At 49.5% G+C, this 14,889-nt stretch overlaps 1 protein-coding gene across 16 annotated transcripts in view; it reads left to right on the top strand.

Moving 5' to 3' along the window:
* Positions 1-14,889, top strand: part of RALGAPA2 (Ral GTPase activating protein catalytic subunit alpha 2) — a 290,584-nt gene that overhangs the window by 269,562 nt on the left and 6,133 nt on the right. For 6 of the 16 annotated variants that reach the window (XR_009596074.1, XR_009596073.1, XR_009596071.1 and 3 more), the window contains 2 exons: positions 132-171; positions 2,142-6,531. Coding sequence is in view for 8 of the 16 variants with exons in the window: in XM_060397512.1 (XP_060253495.1) it covers positions 132-136 (5 nt within the window). In the remaining 8 variants the exon portion in view is untranslated. Of the gene's footprint in view, positions 1-131; positions 172-2,141; positions 6,532-14,889 lie in introns of those variants that run through there. The other 10 variants (XR_006055582.2, XR_009596069.1, XM_060397514.1 and 7 more) reach the window with 3 other exon arrangements.

The following is a 14,889-nucleotide window of genomic DNA, read 5'->3' as shown; positions in this document are numbered from 1 at the left end:
TGATCTCGGAAGCTGCAGGAACATTCAGACAGCCCAGGAACAGATGTATTTTTAGCACCGTGTTCATTATCGAGTTGGGCTGTGCGTGTGCGGGGCCTGTATTCACTCCATTTTATGTTCTTTCCCTTCAGATTAAAATACGTGAAGATCTCGCTGCAGTGTTTGAACAAGGTAAGTTCAAAGAACAAGTGTTTGAACTGACACGTCAGTGGAGTTGCCCAGCGCCCTGCTCTTGGGGGAGTGGGGGAGAGTTCACTCACTGACTCACCTCCCTCCGGGGCTGGGGTTCCTGCCGCCTCCCCCTCAGCCCTGAGGGGCTCTGTCCTGCGTGTCTGCACTGCCCGCCTGCCCAGGAAACCCACCCCAGCCTTTCTCCGGCCTCCCATGCTCCGGGTGGAATCCGACACCAACACCTGCCATCCCAGAAAATGTCTTTGTCGCCCGCCCTTTTGTGTGCAGGGGGCCTCAGGGAGCCAGTAGGCCCGGGGCCGCCCCTTTTTTTTGTTGCCAAGCCTGGAGGAACGGGGGTCTTGAGATGAGCCGATAAGATGCAGCACGTGCGGGCTGGCCTTTGACCGCTGGCCTTAATGGGACCTTGGGGGCCTGGGCTGGGGAGGGCAGGTCGTCCTGGGGCTGCTGAATGGAACAGCTGGGAGAGGAAGAGCAGACAAAAGCTGCAGGGCGCAGAGGGCAGGGAACCCTGGCATCACTGTGGTTTAGGACCCAGAGGGCAGGCTGGCCACGGCAGGTGTGACCTCCACGGGCCTCCTCTTTTGGCCTGGGTCTGGGGTCTGGGCCCTGCCCAGTACCCTGATGGACAGCGGACACCTCGCAGCAGAGCCTCTCAGGATGGCCCAGGCTGTACCTCCTCGTGGAGTCACGGGTCGGAACCCGATGCTGAGGGTGACCAGGAACCTGAGGGTGATGACGATATGGATGGGTGGCTCAGGGAGCGAGCTGTCATTTATCAACCACATCCCCCAAGGGAACCTGGGCACAGACACCCTCTCTTCTGGGTCGATGTGAACAGGGAGGTGAGGGTCTGGATTTTTGAGTTTATCCCAAGCACTGCCCTCCTCCCCCTGGCAGGCCCACTGCACAGGGAGCTGACCCTCCAACCCATCTGCTTTTTCTTGGCCCCCCAGCCATGGAATTGTCCCAACCTGGGCTCACTGGTGCCAGCCCCCAAGGTGCCACAAGCCACAAAGCCCATGTCAGCCAGGCAGAACAGTATACACTCCTCCCTAGTCGTGGGGATTCACACAAAAGCCTTTTTTTTTTCCTGGGACCCCGTATCTCCTAAGGTGGCCAAGTGGGGCTCCCGGGTCCTTTGAACACTGTCTTCTAGCACGAGGAAAGGCCGGGCGGAGGCAGCGGTTGTCAGCAGCCAGGAAATGGATCACCCCCCTTTGTGGCCAGCCTGCTCCGTCTGTGGTGGCCACCTCCTCATCAATCATGGGGTGCATTGGGCATGGTGGGAGCCAGCGCAGGCCAGGGACACGCCAAGGGCAAGGTGGGGACCGGAGGGATGCAGGGGACGTGTGGTGCGGTCTCCTGGTCCGGCATGACCTTCCTGGGGCACCAGTGGTGGGGTCACTGCCCTGAGATGCCCGAAGGCCACTTTGCAGTGAGAGCTTCATGCTGGTCCAAGTTGGCGTTGCCCTGCCCACCTGCCATGCTGCAGTGCAGGACTGCGAGGGCCAGCCCCCTGGGCCTTCCTGGCTGGGGTGGGGGAGTAAATATTTCCCTTCTGATCCAGCAATACTCACACCTGATATCACATCTTTGAACATCACTTTATGTTCAAAGCATTTCCTTGCTTTTTTTCCCCCTTGCTTCCCTCTCCCAGTAGATCTGAATTCAGAGCGGGTGGGGTTGGTTCCTAGTTGGTGGTGGTTTAGTCACTAAGTTGTGTCCAACTCCCGTGACCCCATGGACTATAACCTGCCAGGCTTCTCTGTCCGTGAGGATTCTCCAGGCAAGAATACTGGAATGGGTTGCCATTTTCTTCTTCAGGGGGATCTTCCCAACCCAGGGATCGAACCTGGGTCTCCTGCATTGCAGGCAGATTCTTTACCAACTGGGCTATGAGGGAAGCCCTGGTTCCTAGTTAATGATGTGAAATTTTATACAATTTGAAGTGAAGGTGTTCAAGCTGGAATCGTATCTGGGATTGAGTCAGGGATGTTCTCCCTGCTGCCCTCCCTGATGGACCACACGCCGACGTCCTCCAGGGGCCTGGGGTGATGTCTGTAACCAGCGCCATCTCCACCTTGGATGACAGCATAGCTATGCTGCTTTTACCAAAAATCAGCCTGTTTCCAAAGACAAAAACAGCAGAAGAGAGACTCACAACTCCTCTCTCTGCCTGACCTTCCTGGGACTGGAAGGAGGCGACAGAAGAGGCCAGGCTTGGGACATCTTAAGGAGGCCATTTGGGGAGCAAGCCTGGGGTAGGCAGTCTCCTCAGGTCCAAGCATGTTCACAGGTATTGATTCCAGAGGCTCTCTCTAGAAACAAGAAGGTCAGGTCCGAAAATGAAAGGAGATGCTGTCTGTGAGTAAGGCCACTTATGTAAATTAATTTCAAAGGCCAGTAATGAGAGAAATGTCAGGCCAAAGCCCGGAAGTGAAGCATGTCGGGAGAAGGCTAGAGAGCCTGCTTTTGAGGAAGCTGGGGCAAAGCCCAGCAGGGTTTAAAAATAGGTTATTAGGAGGGTGATGAAATGGTCCTCCCTCGAAGCAGGGTCCGGGGGGACCCACCTCAGCAACAACGGCCGTGTGTTGCAGCAGCGGGCGCCTGGGTTCCTGGAGCAGCCCTGGGGATGGGGCGTGCGCAGGCTTCAGCTTCGTTCCTTTTTCTCTCTGGGACCCAACAGCTGTAGGCACTTCTGGACTTGTTCAATTAGTCCTGACCTCCCGTCTCAGACCCCTTGGGGAATAATCGAGCTGTAAGCCTGGTGTAAAGTATCAACATGTAAATCCATGTAAATAATAACACGACGGAGCCACAAGCTGCCCCTGACTTTTTTTCTTATTCTTTCACTGATTCTGGGGCAGTTTGCTCCGTCGCCCTTGCCCCACACCCACAGTGTTAATGGTGCCTTTTCTCTTCCTTCTGTACTTGAGGATTGGATGTAAGGCCCAATAAATTTCAAAAAGATTCACAGCTCCTTTTGCGCTGCAGGAAGGTCTAGAGCAAAGGCTGGAAGGTCTGTGGGTTCATCCAGCAAACGTCCCTGCACACTTGTGGCACCAGGCTGGGGTCCAGCCCGCTTCCTGGGGATGTGCCACAGCCTCCCCCTCCACCCTGTGCCCACAAGGGCCTCCCTCTGCTTCCTTCCAGGGCCCTGGCTACCAGGCTGAACTCCCCTCTATGGTGCCTCTCGGGGAGGAGGAAACGGAGGAGGCTCCCCCACTTCCCCACCCAAACCCCCAAACCCAGACTCCGGGAACCTTGCTGCTCTGCCAGTGTCCTCGGCGAGTCTCCCTGCACGGGCTTCTGAACTTGAGGAGGAATCCCACCAAAATGCTGCGGATCAGACTCTCAAACTAGGTGGTAGCATCTCAGGAACCTTGGGCTGTGAAAGAAGAAAAGTCGCCGACAACCAGAGACGCACCGGCTGGTGGGGCTGCCCCAGCAGAGGGAACAGGAGGAGGCTCCGGGCTCCCCAGGATGGGGAGGGGGCGCAGCTGGCTCTGTCCCTCAGGGTCTTCTTTGCTTTGTAAACTGTCCGATGTTACCCTGTCCCGCTCTTGGAGGAGGGCTTCCTGCATTGGTTTTGCTTCTCCTTCTGTTAGGATTCACAGCTAGCCCCAAATTTCATCATCATGGAAATTGGCTTTCCCCAGGGCCTCGAGCCCGGGAGAAGTTGTGCTTCCGTTGCTGTGTTTTCCACCTGGTCCCCAGTGCCTGCTAACCAGGGAGAGCATTCCTGACCCTGACCCTGACCCTTACCCTGTCCCTGCTAGAGGCCCTCTACGTGGTGATGGTGAAGCTTCTGTCTCGTGGCGCTCGGGTGATTCTAGAAACACAGAGTCCTGTCCCTGCAAAAGCTCCCTTCCAGTCCTCACCCTGTGGTAGGGCCCCCCTGCCTCCCAACCTGCTGGGAGGGGCCTCCCACACTTTGCCTGACACACAGAGCTTTAGGGGGACTGAACTTTAGCAGAGGGTATGATCCCTACTTTGTACCCATTTGGCTGCCCAAGAGGGGCCTGCTGTGTCTTTTTTTTTTTTTTTTTTTTCAGAAAGGGAAGAAGGACAGATCCATTTGTGCTTGGCAGGTGCCCTTGCTGGGGTTGCGGTGTTGGGGGCTGGCCCTCTGCTAGTCACCGAGGCCCTCGGACCATCTCCAGAGTGAGCCCTGAGCCTGGAACAGGGGAGCCACCAGCTAAGGGCCCAGAAAGTTCTCCATGCAGGTGCTTCCCGCCCAGCCTGCTGTCGCCTCTCCACTCCTGCACCCACCCACGGGTGCCCCCAGCCTACCCCTTGCCCACCTTCCAGCTGGGCCCTCCGAGCCCCTTGCCCAGCAGAGCCACCATCTTCCTTGACCACCCACCGCCCAGTGGGCTGGTGCCTAACAATGGCAGAGGGAGCAGGCAGACCCTGGAGACGGTGAGACAGGATTCAGAAGGGCTTTCCTGTCCGAAGGAGGGGGACTTCTGATTCTCCAGGGAGCTTGTTTCTCTGCTTTACAGAGAATGGTGGGTAGGACTTGAGGCCAGGCCCACGGCAGGGGCGGTTCGAGCACTACTGGGACCAGAAAGCACCCAGTTTGTTCCAGCAGAAGCAGCTCTCCCGGCTGGTCTGTCAACGGTTTGTCCACTGATCGCGGGCTTGGTGGCAACGTCAAGGGTGACCGGAAGTGACTGCCTTCTCTGTTGTGTTAGCAAATGGCACAACTCTTGTCCTCCCGGGCACTCCCCCCACCGCCCCCCGACCCCAGCTTTGAGTGACTTCGGGTTTCTGCTCGGCGTGGATTGGCCCACGTGGCCCCAGAGTCAGGTTCTGCTCCATGTGGTTCCTCGATCCTACAGGAGAGACATCACATGCTCCTGAGTCCCACGTAAGCTCTAGCTTCTGGGAGAACATGTCACCTTCAGGCCCTAGACAACCTCCGTATCAGAATTCTTAGACTTGGTTTCAGGACTCATATTGAAGCCCCCCACATACACACAGACTCCTGCCCCATAATTCCAGCCCTTCTGACCCGGAGTGGGAAAGTACCTACCGGGTTGTAGGTAGCAAATACATAGACTTTCCTATAATCCCAAAAGATTCTGACCACCCTACGACCCCAGAGGACAGGTAGCAGTGTGACGGCTCTTCTCAGTAACAGCTTTGGTTTAGAAACACAGGGACTCTAGTGACAAGGTTTTTGCTTGCAATCACGTGCACTTGAATCGCTTTTGTTATTTGGGGTGGAAAATTGAAATGATCAAGTTTTTTTTCTCTTTTTTTTTTTCACTTAGAAAAGCAAATATTGAACTTCTGTAATAAATGCCTTTCAGCAAAATTTCCAAGGGTCACTTATCTGGTGTGCACCCACCTGAGTCACCGTGCTGACTCATGACATTAGTAAGTCAGCCATCTGTAAACACAAGTGGCCCTTGCTGGCCCCAAATGGAGAAGACTCTCGGGCTTCCAGGCAGGCCCAGGTCTTCCGCCCACCTCTCTGCACATTGATTTCCATCTGATGCAAAGATGGTCATCTCTAGTCTCACTAAGTAGGTATTTGTACTTAAAAAAAAAATAGTAATTCCACAAAATGATGACATTTTAAGTAGTAAAACCTTAATTAGACAGCAGTGAAGAAGAAGGGACTGTCACGGTGTCTTCCTGCGGTTAAGGAAAGGTCTTCCCAGCTGCCTCAGGGAAGGAAGGGGGCTTCAGCCTTGACTCTGAGAGAGGCTGGCTGGTGGGACCCTCATCCTTACCATGAGCTCCTTCAGATCCTTAGACAATGCAGGTCACATGTTCCTGACCTTCCTTGGGAGTGACCACCCACACTTCATCTACTGTCGTATCTGCAGGCGGGAGGGGTGCTTTTACGATGACTGTGACTTCTTAGATGTAACTGTGTTACCCTCATAGCAACTGAAGGGGCATGTCCACACCCAGTGGGAAATTCCACAGGAAACAACCATGTCTACGTTGCACTCAGTACCTACGTATGACATACACGTTAAGTGAATGTTTTGCTGCGTTTTCCAGGTCTACAATATTTAGTCCATGTAAATGATAGAATTTGGTAAATATGGTAAATTAAGTTATAAGGTGTCATTTGATTTCTCTTTTGCTGTCTCACATTATTTAATGTTCCTGATGCTCCATACCTGGTTCGTGCCTACATCGGTGTAGACCGTTTCTGTAAGCCACTTGGCCGGCACAGTGCCCCTCGGTGAGCGAGGGGCGCCGCACCCCCAAGGAGCACACGGCTCACCAATGGCCATTACCTGACTCCCCAGTTTGCCCTCCCTCCTTAATTCTGATTTACTGTGACGACTCAATAAAGTAGAAACACAGCACTCATGTTCCATATGTTCCTCGTGTTTTCATTATAGTTGGAAGGAAAATAAAGTTTATCCTGGCATCTAACAAAAGATGGTTCACATTTTTATCAGATGAAGTTGTTCAAAAGCATTGTTTTTAACCAAAGTCTTAATAAGTATCCAAAATAGTAGCCAGGATGGGTACAGGGAGGTTTGCTGATGTGTAAAACAAAAATGACCTCTTGGTTCATAACCTGGAAGCCAAGATTAAACATCATCACTCTCCTATGTCTCAATGCCCCCCTGCTCCTCTCTTCTGCACCAAGGCCCACAGTGAGCCCTGGCTTTGGACCCCATCTCCCCAGAGCAGCCCTCTGTACCAGCCACTCTTCTGGAGCCCCTGACCCTGATGAGCAAGCGTCCAGGTCGGAGGCTTTGTCTGGTGAAGAGGTGATAGGGTGTAATCATACCCCCTGGGGTGCACCTGAAGCCCACTTTTGCCCTCACCTCAGGACTCCAGCCATCAACCATCGCATCCAGGCAACCTGGCCAGGTGGCCCCCACCAGCATCCTGGGCTACTTCCATACCCTGGACAGCAGGGAACTTCCAGGACATTAGACAATCAAGCTTTGCAGAAAGCATCCATTCATCCATCTGCAAATATTTGCCGAGTCCCTGTTACTTCCAAGATATTTATTGACCTCCATGGGGAGCTGCCGTCCTGGGAGCCAAGTAGAGCCTGAATCCTTTTGGCTTTTTTTTTTTTTTTTCAGCTTTTGACTGTTAGCAGGAGCTCACTTTGAAGGTATGTTTCACCTTTAATGCTTGGTTCCTCATAAAAGGGAGCTGGGTGATTATATTTGTTAGGGAGCCTTCATAAGATTCTGAGTCCTACCAATCCCCCACCACCTAGATTCTTACCAATAGGTGTGGTGGGACCCCATCATCTGTTTTTGCAACCACCACCACCCCCACCCCCCGCACAAGAATTCTGCTCCTTATAGAACAAAGGAGAAATTAGGAATTCTCAGTGGTTAGGACTTCGCACTTTCACTGCCAAGGGGTGTGGATTTGATCCATGGTTGGAGAACTAAGATCCCACAAGCCATGCACCACAGCCAAAAAAGAAAAAAAAAATTAGGAATTCTTAGTAGCCTCCCTTCTGGACCATGTCAGACATGGAAAACACTGACTAGATTCATTCAAGCAAACATTGCTATCACAATATCAGATGACATTATGTGATCAAAATTCTCTTTAAACATTTTTAAATTTGTACTTATTCTTAGCTATGCTGTGGAGGCTGCAGGGTCTTAGTTACTTGACCAGGGATCAAACAAGCACAGACTCTTAGCCACTGGACCACTAGGGAAGTCCCCCAAATTCTGCCTAAAACACTGACTTAGGAAATGAAGAATAAATGAATAAATTCTGTCGGGGACAAGAATACGGTTCCCTGTGTGTCTCGGTATAATTTCAGTCTTCCACTTACATATCCCACCTCACCCTCCAGCAAGATGCTTGTCAGGTTAGACAGAGCATCTTTTCTATAAATAGGTCATGCTCACCAGCTTCCAGATCAACACGGGGTCCTGGAGGCCTGAAAATTGGAGTGTGGCTCTCAGGTGGGCGTGAAGTGGGCAGGGGCTTGCTATTAGAGCTTCTGAAAGGATCTTTCTGACTTCAGAAAATAGTCTGGCGAAGAAAAGCTTTTTTCCGTAAATACTCGGGGACTGCATTCTGCTGTTACAATGGCAGAGGTTAGCACTTCTGATCAATATTCTTCAGAAAAGGCCGCCAGGCTAAGTGCAGGCAAAGGGCTGGATGCCTCCCTCCCTCCAAGAGGGCACAGTGTACCCACAACAAAGCTCTTCCCCCCCACACACACTTGGAACCAGCAAGGATGGCATGTGAATGATATCGCCTCCCTCTCCCTTTAAAAAGTATCACCTTGTCTTGTCCTCCATGTCGATGGCTGATTATGGGACACTGAAAACAGCTACCAGCATCACCTTCCTGCAGGGAAATCTCAGCATCCTCATTTTCGGTACGGGGAAAAGGAAGGCCTGGCACTGTCCACTTGAAGGGACCGGCAGTTGCCAGGAAGAAAATGCAAAACAGTGGCTTCTTAGGACTTCCCTGGGGGTCCAGTGGTGAAGACTCCACATTTCCACTGCAGGGGGCATGAGTTCGACCCCTGATCGGGGAACTAAGATTCCACATGTTGAGTGGTAAGGCCAAAAAAAACCAAAACAAAACAAAACAGTGGCCTCTCTTAAGGAAGATTGATTACTGATCAGCATTGAGATTTTAATGAAATAGCCAAAGTATAGATTTGTACTTTACACAGTGTGTTCTGTACTTTTTCCCTTCTAAAACTAATTATCTGCCCCTCCACGTCACACCCCTGATCAATAAACAGATTCTCTGCAGATTAATGCAAACTCATACAAAGACACGAGCTTTCCTTTTTTATAGAAATAGCATCCAACAACACACATCATTCAGTAACTTCCTCTCTAAGTTTTAAAACATGTCATGGGCACCCCTCCCTTAATTAATCCTTCTAATGGGTGCATATTATTCCTTCATGTAGCCACACTTTATTTATTCAACCATCTGAATGCGCAGGTGGTCTCCAATGTTTGTTATAACAAACGCACCAGTGGTCAACACCATCCCATCTTACAGATTGACATATAGCTTCTGCTTTTATATCTGTAAGATAAATTCCCAAATGTGAAGTCACCAAGGCAGAGTATAGATGTCATTTCTTCGTGAATTTTATAAAAGTGTGTTACCTTTAGCTTGCTATCCATTTTTAGTGGAGCTCAATCTTTCCTCATGTTTCTTTACTAACTGTAGACCTGTATTTGTGAACTGTGTGTTTATCTCCTCTGTTAACGGTCTTCATATTTCTCTTCTCAATTTTCATGTAATTAAGTTTACAGTGAAACACACCTTTTCATAACTCTTAAGGTTCACTATTTTTTCAAGTAAAAAATGTAAAGTATGCCAAAAATTAAAGAAAGTAGATGTAATTTTAGCCCTAATAGACTATTAGAAATCTATAACATCAGCTTTGGGGGGTCTATTAAAAAAAACAAAACTAAGACCAATGTCTTTCTATATTATCCACCTACTCAAGAAAAGGAAGCCTTGGTGGTTTTTTGTCTTTTTTAAAAAAACTGAACTATAGGTGCTATGCCCAATCCAGTATTCTTGCCTGGAGAATCCCCATGAACAGAGAAGCCTGGTGGGCTACAAACAGTCATACAGGACTGAGAGCCTAAGCATAGCACATAGCTACTGTGTAGCATTATATAAGTTACAGGTGTACAGTATAGTGATTTACAATTTTTAAAGATTATGTATTCCACATATGGTTATTGTAAAATATTGGCTATGTTCCCCATTTTGTAGAATACATCCTTGCAGCTCATTTATGTATTTATTGAGATATAATGTATACCTGAAACTAACACTCCATTGTTAATCCATTATACCCCAATAAAAATTTTTAGAAAGGAAACATGGTTTCAAAGGCAGGCACCCAGGTAAAAGGCAGAATTTCAGCCCCAATAAAGTGAGGCCTTTATTAAGTGAAGAAAGTAAAGGTCTCCACTTGGCTTACGCACCCAATATTTCCTTCCATGATGGTGCTCCAAGGAACTTCCTAACTTTGAAGGTGTTTCTGAAAATCCTAATATATGCGTCAAAATACACCATGAGCCACCTTTTATTGTAGGTGGAGAGGGAGTCAGACAGCACTGCCTTCAGTCTGCAGGCTCCCTGCTCGGCCTCCAGCCCTCGAGTCCCAACCTCTCTGAGTTGTTGGCCTCTCCTGTGAATTAGGGCAACAGTACTGACCGTGGTGGCTACCCTCGAAGATGGCCCCAGGGGCCCATCACTCTGGGGCTCACACCTGGTGTGATGCCTCCTGCACTGACTCAGAGAGGACCAGGGGGACCAAGAAAACAGCACAAGTGATGGTGTGAGTCTCCAAGATAAGTCATAAAATACTGCTGCTTCCACCTTGGCCCCTTGGATGGCTTACTCTGGAGAAAGGCATAGTGGGGACACTATGGCAGTGCTGGGGAGATCGACAGCTGTGGGACGGAGCCATTCTGGAAATGAACTCTCCAGTCCATCAATCCCTCACTTGACTACAGCCCCAGGTGACATCTAACGTTAACTTCATGAGTGATCCTAAGCCAGAACCACCCAGTCGGGCCACTTCTGAATTCCTCACCCACCAAAACAATGGAATATAATGAAGGACTATTGTTCTAAGCCACTAGGCTTTGGGTGGTTTGTTGTTCCACAGTTGTAGTCGCTGGGACACGGACCCAGTATTTGGAAGATGCTAAGGTACAGAAGGCATGTACACAGGACACATCCTGATGGTATTTTAAATAGTTCAGTAGGTGAGATAATGATAAACCCTGTTCCTCTGGGCCCTGACCACATCACTCATGGGAAGAGCACTGGGTCAGGGAGCCAGACATCCCTCAGGTTCTGGTCTCTACATCTCAGGCAACAAGCCTTGTGATGTTGGGCAAGGCATTCAACATTCATAGGCATTTCCCTCATGTCCAGATTAATGAATCTGAATACCTTCCACACAAAGTTGATGTGGAGACCAAATAGAAAAAAATCACATTCATTCATCTAGAAACCAGACGATGCTCTAAAAACGAAAGGTGTATATCTGCTCAGTTCAGTTGCTCAGTCGTGTCTGACTCTTTGCAACCCCACGGACTGCAGCACACCAGTCCTCCCTGTCCATCAGCAACTTCTGGAGTCTACTCAAACTCATGTCCATTGAGTCAAAGATCCCATCCAACCATCTCACCCTCTGTTGTCCCCTTCTTCTCCTGCCTTCAATCTTTCCTAGCATCAGGGTCTTTTCCAATGAGTCAGTTCTTCGCGTCAGGTGGCCGAAGCACTAGAGTTTCAGTTATCTGCTACTAGACAACAAATCCCCCAAAAACTTAGTGACTTAAAACAACCACCAATTTATTACTCTCTCATGGTTCTGGGGTGATGGGGTCCAGCTGGGGTCTCTCGTGCAAGTACTCCGAGTTGGTGGAGGGGCCAGAGTCAGGGGTTACCTCCTCCCTGTGCAGCTGGGGTTGATCCTGGCTGTTGGCTGGGATCTCGTCTCAGGCTGTCAGCCGAGCACCAATATGTGGCCTCTGTGTGCAGCTTGGGCTTCCCCACAGCATGGCATCTGCGAGTCCCAAGTGAGCCCTGGGGAGAAACTGCTGGCCTTTCCCCCTTCTTGTCTCAGAAGTCACGCAGAGTCACCCCCACTGCACTTGATTCCAGGAAGCAGTCACAGAGGTTTCAAGGGAGGGGCCCAGAGGCCACCTCTCAGTGGAAAGTGAATCAAAGAGTTTGAAGAAATAGCTTTAAAACCTATACCACCGGGTATGAAAAGCAAATAAAAGTTTAAACCAATATTCTCTCCCATCCAGTGGATGGAGCTGATGATCAAAGGACTTCAAATAACAATGATCATGAGTGAGTTCTTCCCAGCACTTGACCTGAATAACTCAATCTCCACAGCAGTGTGGGTGGCACTTGGCTGCAGATGGCCGGACGCACCCTGGCCAGCTGAAGGAAATAAATTATTTTCTCGGGGCTCTTGGCTAACCCCCAGACTGTGCCAGGGGGCTGCATGATCAGACTTTGGGGTTAAAAGAGCCAGGAACAACACCCAAATCACCCTGCCAGCCAAGTCCCACTGCAGCTCACACCAGGGCACTGGGCCTTCCCCGAGGCCACCCCCAGGAGACAAGGATCAAGGCAGGGGCCTGCTGGCAGGAGTGGACTCTGAGTCTGTTTTGGGGTTGGAACTGCCCCCCACCCCCAGCCCCACTGTCCCCAGCCTGGACATCACCCTTGCTTGAGTCTGAGCAGGGATGCCCAGTGGCCTGGGCTCTGAGATTTCTCCTTCTCACACTCTTGCCAGTTGCCATGGTTCTGGGCTGGCCTGTTAACTCGCCTGCAGGTGTGAAACAATAAGTGGTTTCCACAGCCAAGTGCTTTGAGAGCCAGAGTGGAGGCAGAGAACCGACAGAAGGTGGCGGGGACGTGCCGGTGCTGGGTGCTGTCTGATGCGGTGCTGCTTCAAGCTTCATCTTTCACAAGGAGCTCGTCCGTTTCTCCCTCTTACCATCTGCACCTGGAGCACGTGAAAGCAAAGCGAAAATGGTTCAGAATCTGTAGATTCGGTGCTGCGATCAGGCCAGCGTGAGAGCCTTCATTACAGGGCTGCGTTAACCTGTTTCTCAGGAATGTCGGTTATTGGAGTTTGGAGGTTGGGCAGTGTAGAACGGAGACGTTTTCTCCAGTGGACGAGATAGGAGATGACGTGAAATGATGACATACTTGGCTCCTCTCTCTCTGGCTCACCCGGGTGGAATTTTCAGGCTGTTATTTTGGGGTCAAATTGGCAGAACCCAAATCAGTTGTTTTCACGATTTGGAGTTAGAAGCGTGTTATCTCCTTCTGCTGTCACATCGCACTCCGTGACAAGGTCCCCTCGATAAGGGGACGCAGTCAAGACTCTGCATTTTACTCTCCATTTGAATTCTCCCGTACAGACACATCTGCCCACTCCCAACAGTTCAATCTCTATGAACCAAGGACCTTCTTGCTCTCAGCTAAATGTCACCACTTCCTGGTCATGCCACCTCTTCAGGCTCTTCCATTTCCCATCAATACAACCTCACAGAGTTATGTGAGAAATCAGTGAGTTTATATCAGTAATAAAGGTTCGATGAATTTTCCCTGGTAGCATTTTTCCAAACAAGTCAGTCCATCATTAGTCAGAGTTAGTGGTCTCTGGTTAAAACTTCAAGCTATCAAGTCTTCCCAGGCCAAACCTCCTGCCAGGGGCAACAACTGGTAACATTCTCTGTGTGATGGAGACCCCAAATTCCACCAGCACATGCTAAACACAAGCAGGCCCACAGCCTCACCCTAACCCAACTCCTGGGGCTCTTGTGCGAATGTGGGTTCTGATCTGACAGGTCTACAGTGGACCCTGCAACTCTGCATTTCTAAGCAGCTCCCAGGAATGCAGGTGGTACAGGTCGGTGGCCTACACTTTGGGTGACAAGGCTCTGAAAAATATATGCTAGGAAAGTACAAGTTCTCCACTGTCGTTGCTGTAGCTGATACACGTATGACACTGTGCTGGAAGTCTGACCTAGAAAAAATTTCAAGAAGATGTTGGAAACTTCTTTTCTTGATTTTTTAAAAATTGCAGTATAGTTGATTTACAGTGTTGTGTTAGTTTCTGCTGTACAGCAAAGTGAGTCAGTTATACATATATATACATTTTTAAAAAATATTCTTTTCCATTGTGCTTTATCATAGGATATTTACTATGATAGTGTACATGAGTGCTAAGTTGCTTCAATTGTGTCCAACTCTTTGCAACCCAATGGACTATAGCCTGCCAGACTCCTCTATCCTTGGGATTTTCCAAGCGAGAATACTGCAGTGGGTTGCCATTTCCTATTGTAGGGGATCTTCCTGACCCAGGGATCAAACCCGTGTCTCTTATGTCTCCTGCATTGGCAGGTGGGTTCTTTACCTCTAGCACCACCTGGGAAGCCCATTTAATATAGATCCCTGTGCTCTATACAGTAGGGTCTTTGTTTATACATTCTATATATAAAAGCCTACCTCTGCTAACCTCCCACTCCATCCTTCCCCCCGGCCCCTCCCTTTTGGCAAGCACAAGACTCTATGTCCGTGAGTCTGTTTCTGTTTCCTACATGGGTTTATTTGTGTCATATTTCAGATTCTACATGTAAGTGATGTCATGTGACATTTGCCCCTCTCTTCATGACGTATTTCACACAGTGTGATGATATCTAGGTCCATCCGTGCTGCTGCGAATGGCATTGTTTTGTCCTTTCTAATGGCTGAGCAACATCCCGCTGCATTGCTGTATATGCACCACACCTTCTTTATCCATTTACCTGTTGATGGACATCTAGGTTGTTTTCATGTCCTAGCTGTTGTGAATAGTGCTGCTGTGAATATCAGGGTGCATGTATCTTTTCGAATTACAGGGTTTTTTTTCCAAATATATGCCCAGGAGTGGGATTGCTGGATCTTATGGTAATTTTATTTTTAGTTTTCTGAGGAACTGCCATACTGTTTTCCACAAGGCATGTTTTAGGTTGGAAACTTCTAAACAGAGCTGACTTCTTCCTGCTGGACATTGATCTACATGCCCTCAGTGCTCAAATATTTGTACAATTAAGTGAGGTCAGCAATTGTCAGAAAGGTCCTTGTTGCTTTGAATTCACATTATTTTAAAACTGATCAATGCTGAATTAAAATTATTTTCTTTAATTAAGTTATTAAGCTAGT

Source organism: Ovis aries, chromosome 13, assembly GCF_016772045.2.
Source record: "Ovis aries strain OAR_USU_Benz2616 breed Rambouillet chromosome 13, ARS-UI_Ramb_v3.0, whole genome shotgun sequence".
Lineage (NCBI taxonomy): Eukaryota > Metazoa > Chordata > Mammalia > Artiodactyla > Bovidae > Ovis > Ovis aries.
This window is presented reverse-complemented; position numbering and strand designations above follow the sequence as displayed.